The sequence below is a fragment of the Neomonachus schauinslandi genome, chromosome 14 (assembly GCF_002201575.2).
Source record: "Neomonachus schauinslandi chromosome 14, ASM220157v2, whole genome shotgun sequence".
Taxonomy (NCBI): Eukaryota; Metazoa; Chordata; class Mammalia; order Carnivora; family Phocidae; genus Neomonachus; species Neomonachus schauinslandi.
Genome location: NC_058416.1, coordinates 47,416,418 through 47,434,658, shown reverse-complemented (window position 1 = coordinate 47,434,658; position 18,241 = coordinate 47,416,418). Strand labels below are relative to the sequence as shown.

The 18,241-nt window shown below is 45.5% G+C and overlaps 1 protein-coding gene across 1 annotated transcript in view; it reads right to left on the bottom strand.

Annotated features, from left to right (window-relative positions):
- The window catches only part of NPC1 (NPC intracellular cholesterol transporter 1), a 48,555-nt gene extending 30,925 nt beyond the window's left edge, over nt 1–17,630 (bottom strand). The window contains exons 1-4 of the mRNA XM_021686056.2: nt 17,490–17,630; nt 3,868–3,990; nt 3,135–3,241; nt 936–1,111 (exon numbers count right to left, since the gene is read on the bottom strand). Of these exons, the coding sequence (XP_021541731.1) occupies nt 936–1,111; nt 3,135–3,241; nt 3,868–3,990; nt 17,490–17,546 (463 nt within the window). The 5' untranslated portion in view covers nt 17,547–17,630. The remainder of the gene's footprint in view (nt 1–935; nt 1,112–3,134; nt 3,242–3,867; nt 3,991–17,489) is intronic.
- Between the last annotated feature and the right edge of the window lie 611 nt (nt 17,631–18,241).

Genomic DNA, 18,241 nt, shown 5'->3' with positions numbered 1-18,241 from the left:
CTCCCCTCTGAGTGCGGAGCCTGAGGCAGGGCTCAATCCCAGGACCCTGGGATCATGACCTGAGCCCAAGTCAGACGCTCAACTGATGAGCCACCCAGGTGCCCCTATTTCTTTACTTTTTAATGGACTTCTTAAAAGAGTTGTTTTAGATTCACAGTAAAACCGAGCAGAATTCTCATATAACTCCTGCCTCAACACAAGCACAACCTCCCCACTATCAACAGCACCCAAGCGGTGCATTTGTTACCTGAAGAACCTATGATAACACATCACTGTCACCTGAAGTCCATAGTCTATTTTAGGGTTCACACTAGGTGTAGTACATTCTATGAGTTTTGGCAAATGCATCATGACTTGTACCCACCATTACAGTATAAAACAAGCCTCACTGCCCTTAACATCCTTAACATCAGAACTCTTTCATTTCAATCATTTTCAACAAACGCTAGATGGTCTTTCTCAGATTGTCCCATGATTTCTAGGTGTTACAGATCTCTTTCTCCTGCTGGTAATGTGTTTCTTCTCTTCTCTTTCTCTCTTATGGTAATGTGTTTCTTCAGAGTCAAATCTCCCCTCCTCTACTTTACCCTCCCACACCCTCTTCTCAGGTTTTGCAAAAACTTGTGAAGTTACACAATTCACGTCCACTAGAAACAAAGTTCTAATGGCTTCCAAAATGTACAGAAATAAACACACATGCACTAAAAATTTCTATGTGGGAACTTACAGTTAGGAAGGAGCTAAGCAAATACTTTAAAGAGATTGTTTTATGGGCTGTAGCTCAAGTCCTAGATACACATGAAGCAGCAACTCGTGTTTCATGGCCAACAGAACTAAAAATTATCATTTTCATACAGCTGACAACTGAAAGGAACAACTGAATCCACTGTCCTGATACCAACTACAAAAAAAGAAATAATTAGAAGTTTACTCACCATTGGCAAAACTCTCTCCGACATAGTACTGTAATTCTTTTACGTTTGTTTTCGTCTGGTGTGTAACGGGATCAACATAATCTTCAGTTTCTGTAACATTCAGAAACTGACTTTGCCAGGGGCTACATGTCAGCTCGCAAAACAGGTTCATTAGGTTATAAAAACAGGATGCACATCTAAAGAAAAAGTAAACTGTATTTTGTCTGATCTCACAAACAGGGCCAGCAAAAACATGACTTATGATAAAGAACATTTAAAATCTATTATAAAGTGACAAATTACCTACAGACATCTTTAACCCAGCCATTCTAAACCTAAAATCAGAGATCTCTTTAAAAAACTGCCCTAATTATTACACATATGTTGTCGAGGTATAATTTCAGAAAGAGAAAAATGCTTTTCTGAATTCTGTGCTTTGTAATTTATGGACATGTTTTGTGTTGAAGCTAAAGGGACTAGGGACCGTCACGCTGACAATTCTTACGAAGAAGAAAAACAAGGGAAAAATGAGATTCACACGTTAGAATGTTCACCTTCCTACTGAAGGGCTTTCTTCAAGCCCCAGGTAATCCCTTGGCCCTCTCTAAACACAAGAGGATTTCCCCAGGGCTTGAGAGGCTAAAGGACAGTGGTGGTGTTCTCTGGCTGTATGCACTGCAGAAGCACACGGATTTTCATGAGAACTACAAGCTGTCTGCTCTCCTTCAGGTTCATGGCTGAAGCTCCTAATGTTGACTTATTGGGTGGCAGAACTGTCTCCCCTGTTGGGTTCACTGTTATCTGCAAAAGCTGCTGCTTCATTAGACCTGCATTCCCGCAGCACAACCAAATCGTAGTCACTCTTGACTGAGCCCATGCAGGTGCCAGGGACACAGAACAGGGAAGGTGGTCCCAGCCTTCAATGCCCCTGGTCTAGTGAGGGAGCAGACATGCACACTGACCCGCTTTCAGGAGTCCCGTGCTTTACCGTGACAAGCACAGGAACCACAATTACACCATCCTAATGGAAACTGCTCCTGGGGTGCAGATTTCTACCACGTGCTATGGATCACAAACTCTTGCCATGTTACTACGTTTAATCTCCGCAATCATCGATTTCGACAGATGCACAATATTCCTTAGCTTCTCATTATTTGCTATTAAAAATAGAGCTGATGACATGGGGAAAATTTGGTTATCCTCTGATCTTGGTTATCCTTATGTCCATAATGCCTCATCTAGAGTGGGTGCTAAATAAATGTATTCTGACTGAATGATGGTTCCATCAATATCCACTAGCCCTCTAGGGGGTATGCTAGACTGATTAGGTTCTCAACTTATTGATCTCCTATATGGCATGCTGTCCTAAAAGGACAGTTTAGGGGTGGTTTCCACCCTGTATTGCCAATTTAAACTTCTGGGAAGAAGCAGGGTTTCCTTAGTGGATGCCGACTGTCCTGTCACCCGCCATGATATGTGCACAGAGAAGGGCTTCCCCTCTTCCCATGTCCCTCCCACCCACCTTTATCAGGATGCTTCAGTGAAAAATTTAGAACGATACCATGAGGTGCTATTCTACAGACCCCCACCAGCTTGTTCTTCTGCACATCTGAGAATTGCTGGGTAAGCTTCGAGAAGAACATCTATCATGCAACCCTTTTCACGGCCCTGGTCATAGAGAATGGCCTGGACGGTGGACTAATTTTGACAAACCCAGCCAACTCTGCCAGAACAATCTTGTTAACAGCTACCAAAGGCCAGCTCTAAGGAGGACTGGGACTCTAGCATCTCATGTCACTGCAGGGGGAGAGAACCACGTGCCATCCAGGGGTGGGGAGGGGAGGACAGCCACACAGAGGACCTTGTGGAGGAGGGTCTCAGGTCACAGACATGGCAGGACCACCAGAACAACCTCTCCTCCTCTGCAGAGCACCCAGAGGCTCGAGAGTGAAAGGACCCACTCCACAGTGCAGACACCCTTGGGGGCGGGGGGGGGGGGCGACCTAGAGGAAGCCCATGCCTCAGCTCTGCATGGCACTGGGAAGAAAACGATGTCAGCCAACTATTACTTTATCGAGAAATTATGCTTGATTTCTGAGAAGTCCTAAGATTGCTTTCTTGAAATAACATGAAAACTAACTTTTAGGAGGCAATCAGAATGTCCCTGGTTAACAAGTGCTCCAAACCCGTTTTTGTGTGCGTGCCAGGCGGCCAGCCTACCTGGACAGAAACTGCAGGGGCAGCTGCAGGCTGTCCTTCAGGGTCTGCAGCTGCTGCACGTCACAGCACACGCTGACGTTGTCAAAGAAGAATCCTGGGCAGAGCTCCTTTTGGGTGAGAAAGCATGGTTATCACAGCAGAAAGTCAAATAAGGACACACATTTCTCAATGAAATAAGGGAATTTTATTCACACAGTCCTTTTTTAGGTACGCAAGAGTAAGAAACGTGTTTGCAAAGTTCTTGCAGGATTCTTTTAAAAGGTTTTCAAATTTGGGGCCCCTGGGTGGCTCAGTCAGTTAAGTGTCTGTCTTGGGCTCAAGTCATGACCTCAGGGTCCTGGGATCGAGCCCGGGTCGAGCTCCCTGCTCAGCAGGGAGTCTGCTTCTCCCTCTCCCACTCCCCCTGCTTGTGTTCCCTCTCTCACTGTGTCTCTGTCAGATAATAAATAAAATCTTAAAAAAAAAAAAAAAATAAGAAGTTGCAAAGAGCAACATTTGAGGTACCAAGATCAGTCCCTAAATAGTAACCTGCTATGAGGAAACTATGAGAAAGGCAAAAAGTCAGCCCCAGAGTTATATTATCTTCTGTGCCATTGTGTGCCCCAGATAAGCATTTGGGATAAGACTTAAGCCTGTTAGTTTCAGCCCCACCCCACTGAGATATTTACGGGATCATTACAGAGGATCTTGGATTAGCATTTTGTGTTCCCAGTGCCTGGGACGACAAACTTACCTGCATTAAGTCATACCCGTCCTTCGGCAAGGGTTTTGGTGGCCCCGAGTACTGGCAGTTGTACCTCTTGTCTCCAGATGCAATTCCACACTCTCCATACCACACGCAGGACCGTGCCAACACCTACAGAGACGACACAAAATGTCATCCATCAGGGCCTCAAAGGCTAAAGGAAATTTCAACAGCGAAAGCACCAGTACACGACCTTCCAACATTACCCGCAAAATGAAGTGGCAGCAAGAGGCCCTGGGTAGTTAACGTTTCGAAAAAATATTAAAATAGACCAGATGCCCAAAATGGCCTTGTCAAGTCAGTCAGTGAAGGAAGGTCCTAGAAATTATTTACATGATTTCTACTTCCTGCTAATTTGCTGATGAAGGGAAGCTCCCTGTAGGGATCACTAAGAATCAGTGTAGAGGAAAGAAAGCAAGATAATATGTGAATCTGCAATTATTAAGGCACTATTTTTGTACATATGCATAAGAAACTATATAAGCTCCAAATAACGAAGGAACATTTCCATATATATTTAGATTATTAATATCAGCACATCATTAGTAACATGAAAAGCAAAACCCAAAACACCCACAAACCCTAAGAAGGAACAAGAATAAACACCTCGTCCTTGAGATTTAAGTAGAAAGCAAGGCATGTGCTAACTTTAAGGAAAACCACCTCAGCAATCTCAAAAGAAAAATGTTCAACTCTTCAGTAGAGGTTTCTCAAGAGTCACTCATATTTCCCACGTGAGAGTCACAAGGCTGGAAGGGGAGGAGGGTGCAGTGTGAATCAGCACATCAGCGAGGTCGGCCACGTTGGCCAGGGCCACGGGCCAGCAGGGGCTTGCAATCATCTGTCCCACAGGGAAACAAAAGCTATCAAGAAGCAATCATGACTCCCAAGGCACCCCATGGAAAAGCCATTAAAAAGAAATCTGGATAGAAGCAACAGAGTGAATTCCCTCCAGCATAGTGGCACATGACCAGCACGTATACAAGGAGGTCAGTCTGTCTGCTGGTCCCCAGCATCAAGATACAAATCTCACTACAGGCCCCTGAAATGCTAAAAACATGAAAGAAAAAAACAGCTCGCAGGAGGCTGGGCTGTGTATGTGCGGGGAACTGAAGGGGTCGGGATTACTTTGAATTCATTCTTTAGATATTTTAAAATTTATTTATTTATTTGAGAGAGAGAGCGAGAGAGCGCGAGCGCAGGAAGGTCAGAGGGAGAGGGAGAGAATCCCAAGCAAACTCCACACTGACTGTGGAGCCTGCCATGGGGCCCCATCCCACAACCCTGAGATCACGACCCGAGCTGAAACCAAGAGTCAGATGCCTAACCAACTGAGCCACCCCTCATTCTTCAGGTATTTTAAAACAGAAACTATGACTTAACCCTATCTGGACTCACTAAAAGTCATATGTTTAGGTCACAAGGAAGGGAAATTATACAAAGGAGCAAGTGACAAGTAGTCAACAATGCCACATATCAAACCTTTGGCAAGAAGTTGCAAAATTCCACCACCATTTTTATTTACAAAGAATTGCAGCAATTATGCCATGAACCTAGCGATTCCAGGGAAAGTACTGCTCTTTCCAAAACTCCAGTTTTCCAACTGAAAGGAATTATTCATCTACTGATGTTTGAAAAGGCTTTTTTGCCTTTTTTGCTAAGAAGGGGGCATAACTGCTGATACATGTCATTTAAATTTAAGTGACCCCACCCTAGACTTCACAGAATGCTCAACAGACCCAAAGAGCAAGCAGGTCCAGGCCTGGGGTACTCTGGCAAGTCACCCACTGGAGTAACAGAAACCCAGTCAACAAATCACAACTCCAGCATGACTAACAGGACGGGGTCTGGAGTCTCAGTTCCCTTTCCTTAGCCCTCAGCACTATGATAGAAAGTAAAGGCCCAACGCAGTGTGGTTCCCATTCATCCTTTATAACCCACATCTCTTACTTCAATGCCAAGTTTCCACGGTCAGGTAGAACAGAGGTGGGGCAGGGTGTGGCAGGGAGGTCAGGAGTCCCGGGTTCTGATCCTCAGAACTCGCGAGGCTGTCAATCAATGTGCACACTGAGCCTGACTGCACGTGGAGCACGTTCCTTAACTGTGCTGAGCAGTTCTGCTCTCTGTGAATGGCGGCTCATAACCGTCACCAATCTTACAGGTTTGCTGTGAAGATCGGAAAGGGGACTATTATGTGGAGCACTATGCAATCAAATGCAAAGAATTATTGTCTTCCAATTGTTGGGACCTTAGCAAAGAGGTCCCAAAGACCTGAAGTAAAATACCTGAAATTTCTTTGGGCCCAGGAAAACTGTGCTTGACTCAATGCTTGTAGGTTTGCTTCCCAAGGTCATCCTGCCTCTAGAAGCAGCCCCAACCCAGTGGGGCCCAAAGGCACTTACGAGCCATTTAACTTGTGTGCTAGGCACTGTTTCACTGCTCTTCATATATTAATCCAATTAATCCTCACAACAAGTTGATGAAGAAGGTGCTATTATACCCATTTTACAGATGAGGAAATGGGAGGCACAGAGAGGCTAATTTATCCAAGAGTGGCAGAGCCAGGATTCAAACCAGAACATTCCAGTTCCAGAAACAGACTTTGAATCAAGTATAATCAACTGTATAACTAAGGTCCTCACTCTAGCACCACACCCCCTCCCCACCTTGCACAAAGCATGGGCATGTGTGCACTCTTTTTCCACCTCAGCTTTCTTTCGGCTCACCTCCCTCTGATCACCCTTAGCTGAAAACGCCATGGAGCTGGCCGGGCAGGGACCTCCACCACCCGACCCCTCTCCTCTACCTTCTTAACCTCATCTCTTTGTGCATCCCTTCACCTGCTCCTACCAATAAACACTCTCCAATTTCATCTCCCTTTGGTCAAACGACCCCAATTTCTCTCCAGCTGCACTTCCGGTTACCTGCCCCACAATCCCAAGAGCTCCAAAGGAAACCAATCCTTCCTCCACGGCCGATCTCTCCTCCTGGGGAAGCTCCCAGTGCAGGTGCACTTTCTGGTGCCCCTTCCTTCCCTGCATCCCCTTCCTGCAGAGCCCACTGCCATCCTTTGTTCCCCTGGGCACTACTCCCCTAGAGACGGCCCCAGCCACCTCTCCTGCAGACCTGGCAAGTCTCCTACACAGCCCAGCCTGAGCTGGGGCTCCAAAGCTTTCCGGTGCTCAGAACCCTACAATCCACCTTCCCGCTGCCGGTGAGGCAAGCTCCAGATGCCTCACCTGGTTCCGATGTGCACGCTCATCTCCCACCCCTGCTTACCTTCTGTCCCACGCTGAATGGGACCTGCCTGCCCCCCTGCTGTTCGTGCCTCCCTCCCCTACACTCCCGCTACCTGCCAAGGCCACTCTTCAACCACCATCTCCCCCGTGGGCCTGCCGGGGGCAGGACCAGGCAAGCACAGCCCCTTCCCACCCTGAGCTCCATCATTCCAAGGGCTCCCCTGAGGGTATGCGGCCACCTCCCCCAGCATCCAGGCACTGGATCCCTCAATCCTCAGATCTGGGAGGCTGGTACCGGAATAACACCATTCCTCATGCCGGTTACACAGGTAGAGTGGCTCATCTGAGGCCATACCTAAAAATGCCAGAGCCAGACCCCACCCGAGGCCTGGCTGCTTCCTGGCTGGTTTGGAAGCCAGAGCTCCTTACTCCCCAGGCTACACCGAGGGTCACTCCTGGCTGGGCCATGCTCATCTCGGTATCCCACCAAGAACCTAGCTGGCGTTGGAACGACTGGCCTGCGGGTCTCCAAACCGCTGCAGCACAGCGGGTGGTCAGGACTTTCTGGACAAAGATGACAGGTGCACCTTAGGGTCCCTGGGATGTCAGGGCAGCACGAGCTGACACCAAGATCAAGGGTGTGCCGCACACAGGGCACTCGCTTCCTTCTAAGCAAAGCACCTGCTTTCCAAAATGTAAGGTGTGGCCGGATGCTGCCTTTACTGGGATACCAGAAGGCCTGCTGCTGACTTCACATCAGTAACACCCAGGCGGAAATAAAACCTAGCAATGTCTGCGGTCTGACCGAACCTGAGCTCAGGGCTGGAGACGGACGGTGGCTGCACAGAACCAGCCATCCTTCAGGTCACTGAGCTGTACACCAAAAAGCTGTCAGTTTTATACCCTCTGTGTTTTACCATGAGACATGAGCTCAGACGCCCTTCATGTCAGAGAAAAGCCCAGTGGCAAGGACTGCAGAGAGCGAGCACGTTGTCAGTCATCACATTCAGACCGACCAGAATCAGAAGCTGCAGGTGTGCGAGCCACGGGACACGTCTCGTTAAAGCTGCGCTCCAGTCCCCCGGATCCGAATCTAAAGGATAACCATTTTTCACAGCAAGTCTCGTGGACCCCCGACCAGTCATACAGAGCTATTTATAACCACAAGAACCATCTTATTGGAGCATTTAAAAATTTTACCGATTCCTAAAACGTTAAAAAAATAAATGACTGTAGAATTTATGTCCTCTCACTACGGACTCCATACCCACTCATCACAAATCTGCAAACATCACAGGTGTATGTGAAGTAACCACCCCCCTTCTCAGATTTAACCAATGCTACTGTATTAGATCTGGGTCTTCTAGGCTTTTAATTCCTCCCAACAGGTAACCTGTAGAGACAGACAAGTGCAGTAACTTTTAAATAGCTTTTTCACAAATAAGTCTCAACAACCCTGCACAGACTGGCTTTCGGCTCAACTTGAACTGCCCTTCACTATATTCATCCGGGTCTTTTCCGTAGAGGGCCACATATGAAATACTGTAGGCTTATGGGCCATAAGGTCTTTGTGGAAAATACTCAACTAGCCTGTTGTAGCTCAAAAGCAACCACAGACAACAGGTACGTGATGGGTGTAGGGGTGAGGGAGAAAACTTTATTCACAATGACAGGCTCTGGCCAGGCCGTGATCTGTGGGCTCCTGCCCTAGGATGAAGCAGAATTTATGAGAATCACAAAGTTGGGTATGCGGGAAGAGGTGCCAGGGGTAGTTTTTGGCTATTGTCTCAACTCCCTAGGAAGACCGCAAAATCATCAAGCGCAGAGCCCAGCTGTTCTATTTCCTCTGAAAGTCTCTGCAGTACCTGACCCAGTGTTCACCAATTCAGAAACCATCAAATCTCTCCATGTGTTGAAGGAGTTCAAATGGATTATATAAGAAGTTAGAAATGAGAACTACTGCTTGTTTTGGCTTTCCACCAGAATTTAGGAGTTACAACGCTACAGTGTGTCTGCTTTTAAAGGTTAGGTCATATGGCTATTTCACAACATGCTCCAGAGCTTAATGATAGGGTATATGACTGGACAGGGAAGTTTCTTCCAATAATAATAGTTCAGCAAGTTAAAAAAAAAAAATGCCCCTTCTGCTATATGTTGGCAACGATAGCAACTGCGGAAGAGACCCTAATGGGGAACTCCATAAAAGCACGTCTAGTCATATGGAGAAGAGGCCCTGCAAGTCAGCAACAGAGTCCTACACTCCAGGCTGCCTGCAGTAAATCTCAACTAACTCAGCATAAAATGCTTCGTGGACATCAACTGTGTGCCGGGCACGAAGTTAAGTGATTTCTTCCTTCCTGCCTCGCATACTTCTCAGATACCCTCTAGGGTGGTAGGCGGCATTTTACAGGTAAGGAAACTAAGGCTCAGGGAAGACTCTCTGAGGTCACGTGGCTCCTACGTGACAAAACCAGTACGGAGAATGAAGATTTTGAAGGCCAAGTGAATTAAACATTCTCCATCCTCTCCCCAGTCCCCACTCCCTAGCTGCTGGACTGCTCAAACTCCAGCTCCATTTGTACAGATGTATCCTCAGAGCGTCTGATACAGAGGGTCCCTCTTTCTACACAAACATGTTCACCTGTGGAAATAATGGCTACCATTTACATCTTCTTATGGATGTCTCCAGGCAGCTGTCAAATCACACTAGTGACCACTGACCATCCTCAGCTCCAGGCCTGCACTGGCCACCCCACGGCACGTGGAGTGCAGGGCCAGGTCCTCTCACCTCTGCCACTGTCCTGGATGCGTAGAGCTCATGGCAGAACCTGGAGCCACACCAGCTCAAGCTCCAGCAAGGCGGGTCGGGTAGGGGGTAGGGAGAGGCCTCTGCAGGGAGCAGAGGGGCTGGCCTGGCCAGTCAGGACAACGCAGGATGGGATGGACTGGAGCTAGGAGCAAGCCCTGAAGGAGATGCCCTACTGGCCATCTGGAACAGCTGAACACTCATTCAATTTCGCTTGCTAAACATGCAGAATCTGGTAGCAAGATTTTGAATTTGAATAAATTAGAGCACAAGTCAGAAGACCGTGGTTCAAGCCCCCAGTCTGCCATTTACTAGCTAGGTGACTTTGGGACACACCTGAGCCTTAGTATGCTTAATTTCCTGCCAAACAGGAAACACAGCATCCCATGTATCTTAGAGGGGTCCTGTGATGTTAAAACGAGACCAGATGTGCCCTAGCAATGGAGTACTACACACAAATTAGGTAACTCTTTTTTTGGTTTCCTGTAATCTAGAACTTCACTTCAAAAAACTTTTGAGTTAACCTACATACCATACAATTCTCCCTTTTCAAGTATACAGTTGAATGGTTTTTCGTAACAAATAGGTAACTCCCCCCTACTTTCTCCGGTTTTCCTCTTGTCTACCTGGTAAGCATTAACTCACCCTCCAAAGGTCAGTTCAAAAACTGACTCCCCATAACATTTTGTTCTTCCCTTTGTTAGAGCACATTTTGCATTGTATGGTAATTTTATGTATTCCCCCTTCTCCCCGTCACTATGAACCAGCCAGGGCAGAGACTACTAACATTTACAGTTTAAAGAATGCTTTCTGTACAGGTAATTCTTTTTTTTTTTTTTTTCAAAGATTTTATTTATTTATTTGAGAGAGAGAGTGAGAGAGAGAGAGAGCACAAGAGAGGGGAGCGGGAGAGGGAGGAGCAGACTCCCCGCTGAGCAGGGAGCCCCGATCCCGGGACTCCAGGATCATGACCTGAGCCGAAGGCAGTCGCTTAACCAACTGAGCCACCCAGGCGCCCTGTACAGGTAATTCTTTTGGTCTACTTTTGTATCTACACTGTGCCCATAGCAACCACTTTATATTTATGAAACTAGTGAATGACAGGAACTTTGAGTTCCTCTGTGGCCTAAGGGACAATAACAAGACAAAGAACAAATTTTAAAACTTCCCTTTCAAATCCCCCAACAGTACACTTGCATCAGAAACAGGTTTGGGTACAATGTAAAAAATAAAACAAACGGTAAACAGTTTTTTTTCTTTTTTTACCCTAAGTTTTCTTGCCAAAGCAAATATTCCAAAAATATTTGAAAATATTTGAAAATAAGAGGCATAGTCCAAGCAAAGAAAAACTTGTTGGGCCAGAGTTGGTTATTGATTATCACCCAGAAAGCAATGCAATTCTGGTTTCTACCAGCCTCTGCATCCTTCCATCTTATCCCCACACCTAAACCCATGAAGGCCCAATGATCTGGTGACTCAGAAAAGAGAGTCCTGGCCATATTGGAAATGGTAAAATACAATTCTTGCCCTCAAGAAGCCTACAATCTACTACTTCAATTCAAGCAATACTTCTCTTTTCATGAGAACGGTGAGAAGTAGGCATATATGTTAACCCGATTTTACAGAGGAAGAGACAGAGGCTCTAGGGGATCACTGGCTTACCTGATATCACTCTTGGTGAGAGGGAGAGTCCAGACCCACACCCAGGGTAAGGCTGCTATTGCAGTATAAACACGGATTTAGAGCCTCAGAGAGAAGGCATTCTAGTTGGGGAACAGGATAACAAATATCATGGATAATGCAGTATTTGAACTGGGCCTTGGAAGACGGGAAGGGTTTCGATAGCTAGTAGTTTATTTGGCTGGAGAGCTGATGCCCTTCATAGAGCTATGGGTGACAGGGCAGAAAGGGGCAACCATGATCAGATTAGAGATTGGTCTAACCCTGGCTTCCGCAGTAGATAATGTGTCATCCTTAAAACACCCTGAAAAGCCTCCCTTTTGGGAGTAGTGCAGGGTGGGGAAGGGTTACCCAGGAAGAAGAGATCATACTGTCTTCAGACCAGAGGCATTCTTTGTTCTGGGTAACATGACAAACACTGAAGCAATACAAAGACCTATTCAGCAAGTCGTTTTCTTTCTGCCCACTCGCTAAAATAAAATCCTCATTTTCCCTTGATTACTTATGTTAATAAGATATCTGAGCGCAGCATCAATCAAGGAGTAGGAGAGACTGGGAAATATTAACCATCTGAAATTGGGGCGAATGTGGGTTTTCTTCAATGCCCTTAGGTCGAAAGATTAAACTACTGCTGATCTCTTCAGGAAAAAACCATTTTAATGGCTTAATTCCTACCCAGACCTCACTATATTCCAAGTTCCTCAAGAAAAAGCTTGTAAAAATTACAGACAGGAGAGAGACGTATGATTTCTCAAAACCGCACACATTATTTGGATGACCACAAGGTTTACAAGCCAGGCAGGCTAGTGATATTTCATCATCTGTAAAAACTAAAAATTAAGAAAGGCAAAAATCCCCCTCCAATGTCTATCAGACCTTACAAAGGACAGTTAGGTCTGTTAATTCTGTGACAGAACTTCCTGAGTGCTCAGGCTGAACCCAGACAAGGTGCTATCACTGGAAAGAATTCTAAAAGCAGACTCTCTCTTTCCCCCGTGTGTTCAGGGGTACTGGAAGCCTCTGCCCACGCAAGGGAGCTACTTTGTAAAATAACAAAGGCATATTTCCAGTTAAGATTTACAGACCTTTCCAAGCATTCTGCAAGAGACTCATGATGAACCTGTGACCTATCTCAAAAGTCTTGGGAAGAGAGGCACTTGTTGGCCATCAATCTTGGATATTACCTTGAGGTGAGAGGATTTCAGAGGTAAGTTAAAGCTACTTACCAGTGTGAAGCCTGTCTACCAGATCCTGACCTAAAACTCGAGGCAAACTGAATAGCTGTATTTTCTTTAAGGCACAGAATTACTCCTGTTTCTTGAGTTTTTACTACAGTGGTAAGGTCTCTCCATATACCATGTTACCTAATAACCCCAATAATCCTACAAGGTATTGTTGGTCTTCAAAAAAAAAGCCCCTGAGGCTTGACAGAGTAACATGCCCACACCAAGAGCTGTAATCTACCCACTGACCCCATTCCAAACCACCTCCCTGCTCTCCTGTCTCCTCTCCCAACCAGGCACCAGAGGTGTGGTCTCCCACAAGCCCACACGGCTGGGGACCCCTTTCCATACACAGAGGAGGGAGCCACAGCTCTTCTCCTGGCTCTTGGACCCTTCCTGGGTCAGCAAAACCGACCTGCTTCTAACAACTACCCAGAAATTTAAGGAGAGGTTTCCTAATCCAGGGAAGCACCCGAATCTGCTTTCCCCTCTGATTTACTACCTCCTCGTTACTGACATGTACATGAGTGGGCACAAGGGCTCACCAAGGGAGTGGATCCCAGGGCTCCACTCCTGCATCCTCATCTAGTTTAATCAGCACTATAACCTTAGACTTTCTCCCCCAACCCCTGGTTTTAGAAGAGAAAACCGTAGACGCAGAAAGAGCAGTGAATGCAGCTAAGGGTTTGTCAATTTTCTCTGTTCAAAGAGGCAGCTCTTAATTTCATTGATCCTTTCTCTTGTCTTTTTAGTTTCTCTAATTCATTTATTTCTGCTCTGATCTTTATTATTCCCTTCCTTACTTGGGGCTTTGTTTTTACTTTTTCTAGGTCCTTTAGGTATAAAGTTACAGTTACATTGTTTGAGATTTTTCTTCTTCCTTGAAGTAGGCCTGTATTGCTATGAACTTTGCTCTAAGAACTGCTTTTGCTGCATCCCATAGATATCAGTAGGTCATATTTCTGTTTTAATTTGTCTCTAGGTATTTTTTAATTTCTCCTTTGATTTTCTTCAGTGACCCATTGGTTGATCAGCAGCATGTTGTTTAATCTCATTTTTCTGGTTTTCCTCTTGTAATTAATTTCTAGTTTCATACTAAAGTGATCGGAAAAAATGCTTGGTATGATTTCAACCTTCTTGAAGTTACTGAAACTTCTTTTGTGACCCCACGTGATTTATCCTACAGAATGTTCCATGTACACTTGAGAAGAATGTGTATTCTGCTGCTTTTAGAGGGAGTGCTCTGTCTATATCCATTAAGTCCACCTGGTCTACTGTGTCATTTAAGGCTGATGTTTCCTTATTGATTTTTCATCCACTGATGAAAGTGGGCTATTAAAATCTCCTACTACAAAAAAAAAAAAATTTAAAAAATAAATAAAATCTCCTACTACTATTGTATTGCTTTCAATTTCTCCCTTTAGGTCTGTTAATATTTGTGTTATAGATTTTGATGCTCCAATGTTGGGTGCATATTATCTTTAAAAATGTTTTATCTTCTTGCTGGATAGACCTCTTTATCATTATGTAATGAATGCCCTTCTTTGTCTTGTATTACAGTCTTTGTTTTAGGGTCTACTTTGTCTGATATGAGTATAGTTACTTCAGTATTCTTTCCATTTCCATTTGTATGGAATATTTTTTTTCCATCTCTTCACTTTCAGTCTTTGACTAGGAAAAAAGAGAGAGGGCTCAAAATCAGAAATGAAAGAGAAGTTATAACTAATTCCACAGAAATACAAAGGATCATAAGAGACTACTATGAAAAATTACAAACCAACAAACTGGACAACCTAGAAGAAATGGATAAATTCCTAGAAACACACAATCTTGCAAGACTGAATGATGAAGAAATAGGAAATGTGAATAGACCGATTACTAGTAAGGAGATTGAAACAGTAATCAAAAATCTCCCAACAAACAAAGTTCAGGGACCAACCAGATGGATTCACTGGCAAATTCCACCAAACATTAAAGGAAGATTTAATACCTACACTCAAAGTCTTCCAAAAAATCGAAGAGGAGGAAAAACTTCCAAACATTTTATGAGGCCAGCATTACCCTTGCACTAAAACCAGACCAGGGTGCTATTAAAAAAAAAATTAGTCCAATATCCTTGATGAACACAGATGCAAAAATCCTCAATAAAATATTAGCACACCGAATCCAATAATACATTAAAAGGATCATACACCATGATCAAGCAGGATTTACTTATGGATTCAAGGATGGTTCAACATCTGTAGATCAATCAATGTGATACATCACATCAACAAGATGACAGATAAAAATCATATGATCATCTCAATAAATGCAGAAAAAGCAGCTGACAAAATTCAACATCCACTTATGATGGATATACCCTCTCTCAACAAAATGGATATAGAAGGAACATACCTCAATGTAATAAAGGCCATCATGACAATCCTACAGCTAATATCATACTCAGTGGGGAAAAGCTGAAAGTTCTTCATCTAAGAACAGGATGCCTACTCTTGTCACTTTCGTTCAACATAGTACTGGAAGTCCTAGCCATGGCAATTAGGCAAAATAAATAAAAGGCATCCAAATCAGAAAGGAAAAAGTAAAACAGTCACTATTTGCAGGTTTACAAAATCAGTACACAGAAATCTGTGGCGTTTCTACACACTAACAATGAAACAACATAAAGAGAAATTAAGAAAACAATTCCATTTACAATTACATCAAAAAGAATAAAATATCTAGGAACAAATTTAACCAAGGAGGTGAAAACCATAAGACACTGATGAAATAAATTGAAGAAGATACAAAGAAATGGAAAGATCATCTGTGCTCTTGAATTGGAAGAATATTGTTAAAATGTCCATACCACCTAAAGCAATCTACAGATTCAGTGAAATACCTATCAAAATTCCAATGGCACACTTCACAGAACAGGAACAAATATTCCTTTTTTTTTTTTTTTTTAAGATTTTACTTATTTATTTGAGAGAGAGAATGAGAGAGAGCAAGAGAGCACATGAGAGGGGGCAGGGTCAGAGGGAGAAGCAGACTCCCTGCTGAGCAGGGAGCCCGATGCGGGACTCGATTCCTGGACTCCAGGATCAAGACCTGAGCCGAAGGCAGTCGCTTAACCAACTAAGCCACCCAGGTGCCCGTGGGCAGAAAATCTGAACAGACATTTCCTCAAAGACATACAGACATCACACAAGACATACAACAGCTACATGAAAAGATGCTCAAGATCACTATTAGGGAAATGCAAATCAAAATCATGAGGGATCACCTTGAACCTGTTACAGTGAATATTATCAAAGAGACAAGAAATGACAAGTGTTGGTGAGGGTATGGAGAAAGGAAAACGCTTGTACACCGATGGTGGCATTGTAAATTGGTACAACCATTGTGGAAAACACTCTGTGATTCCTCAAAAAATTGATAATAGAAATACCGTATGAACCAGCTATTCTACCTCTGAATAGTTACACAAAGAAAATGAAAACACTAATTTGAAAAGACATATGCACCCTACATTCACAACAGCCTTATTCACAATAATCAAGGTATGTAAACAACCTAAATGTCCAATGATAGATGAATGAATAAAGATGTGATATATTTATACAGTGGAATATTACTCAGCTATAAAAAAGAATGAGATCTTGCTATTTGTGACAACACAGATGGACTTTTGAGGGGATTATGCTAACTAAGTAAAATAAGTCAGATGAAGAAAGACAAATACGGGTGATTTCACTGATATATGGAATCTAACAAACCAAACCAAACTGACAGATACAGATAACAGACTAGTAGTTACCAGAGGGGAAGGAGGTTGGGGATTGGGCAAAATGGGTGAAGGGTCAACTGTGTAGTGATGAATAGTAAGTAGGCTTGTGGTTATCATTTTGTAGTGTATACAGATGTTTAAATTATAAAGCTGTGCACCTGAAACTTATGTAATAACAATAATAAATAGCAGTGAAGCATTCATGCCCTAGGCTACTGAACCAAAGAAAAGCTGACCCAGGGAGTTAGGCCACTGAGTTCCAGGCCCCACTCTGTAGCTAACTAATATTGTGACAAGGGGAAACTCAGTGATCCCCTGCTGGGTCTCAGTTTCTAAAGATGTAAAAGAGAGTTAACAACAAGTAACTTGCACTCTCGAGAAGACCAAGCTGACTGACTTAGGACGGTTTCAACTTGGCGCTTGGCAATTTATTTCCTTTCTTCACCTCCCCTCCCACCTCCACCTTCGGGAGAAGGGGAAATAAAGTGGTAGGATATTCTAAACAAATTCATAAAGAGTTCGTGCGCATGTGGCCGGATTTTTTTTTTTTTAAAGGCAGGTTAAATAAATAAGATCCCGCCCCCTCTCTACCCACTTTCGTCCTTCCCTCTGATTCCACATCCTAAACCCAGAAATTAGGTGACCACAGCTGAAATGTGCTCAAAAGAGGTCAAGCGAGCTGTTTCCAGTTGCCACCTCTTCCAGACCACAGAGAAGAATGCGTGGCCAGGGAAAGAAACCGGAGCGGGCGGGGGACGCCCGGGGCTCCAACGCTGAACCAACTTCCCCAGGACCGGCTGGACGCGCGCCGGCTCGGGGAACCGGGCGCCCTCACCGCCTCGCCTCGTCCCCCCACCCAGGGCCCTCCCGGGTCGCGGACGTCCGCTTACCTGCGCGGGACAGAGCAGCAGCAGGAGGAAGCCGAGGGCTGGGCCGCGCGCGGTCATGCTGCCGCGGTGCCGGGCTGCGCACAACGGTAGAACTCGGCTCGGCTCGGCTCGCCCCGGCTCGGCGCGCTGGGCGGGCTCAGGATCCCGTGCCAGCCGAGGGAGGGTGCAGACGCCGGCGGCGGGCGGTGAGCGCAGGTCAGGAAAGAGGAAGGCGTTGTCGACTCCTCCCCTTTCTGGGCGGTGCCGCGGCCGGGTCGCCCGAGACCCGTTCTGGGGCGGGGCCGACCCTGGGAGGGCGGGGCCGGGGAGGGCCCCAGCCGGGGCGGGGGCGGGGCCTGACGGGGCAGCGCGGCTTCGGCTGGGCTTCCTCTGCGGTTATCAGCTCTACCTCTCGCGGTCCTGCGGCCGTGGGGGTGCGGCATAGGGTAGGGATCCCAGACTGGGGCAGCCGAACTTCTGGAACCCGGCTGGGGAGGATATTTCTGGAGTTATGCCGAAAGTGTGTGGTTTTGATGTTTTAACTCTTTTCCCCCTTTTTGTCTTTCCTGAGCTGGGGACGATGGGCGAGAAGGTTTTAGTAAATGGGAGCGCTTGGAGACTGTTTTCCCAATTCCGATCCCACTCCTCAGCGGAATAGGTATTTCGGCCCCGATTAGCACTCCGAGCAAATTCTCCGCCCCAGACTCAGCCACCAAAAAGGAATCGGTGCCCGGGCTTCAGCTACGCCCGGGGCGGTGCCGCGCGGTGGCCTG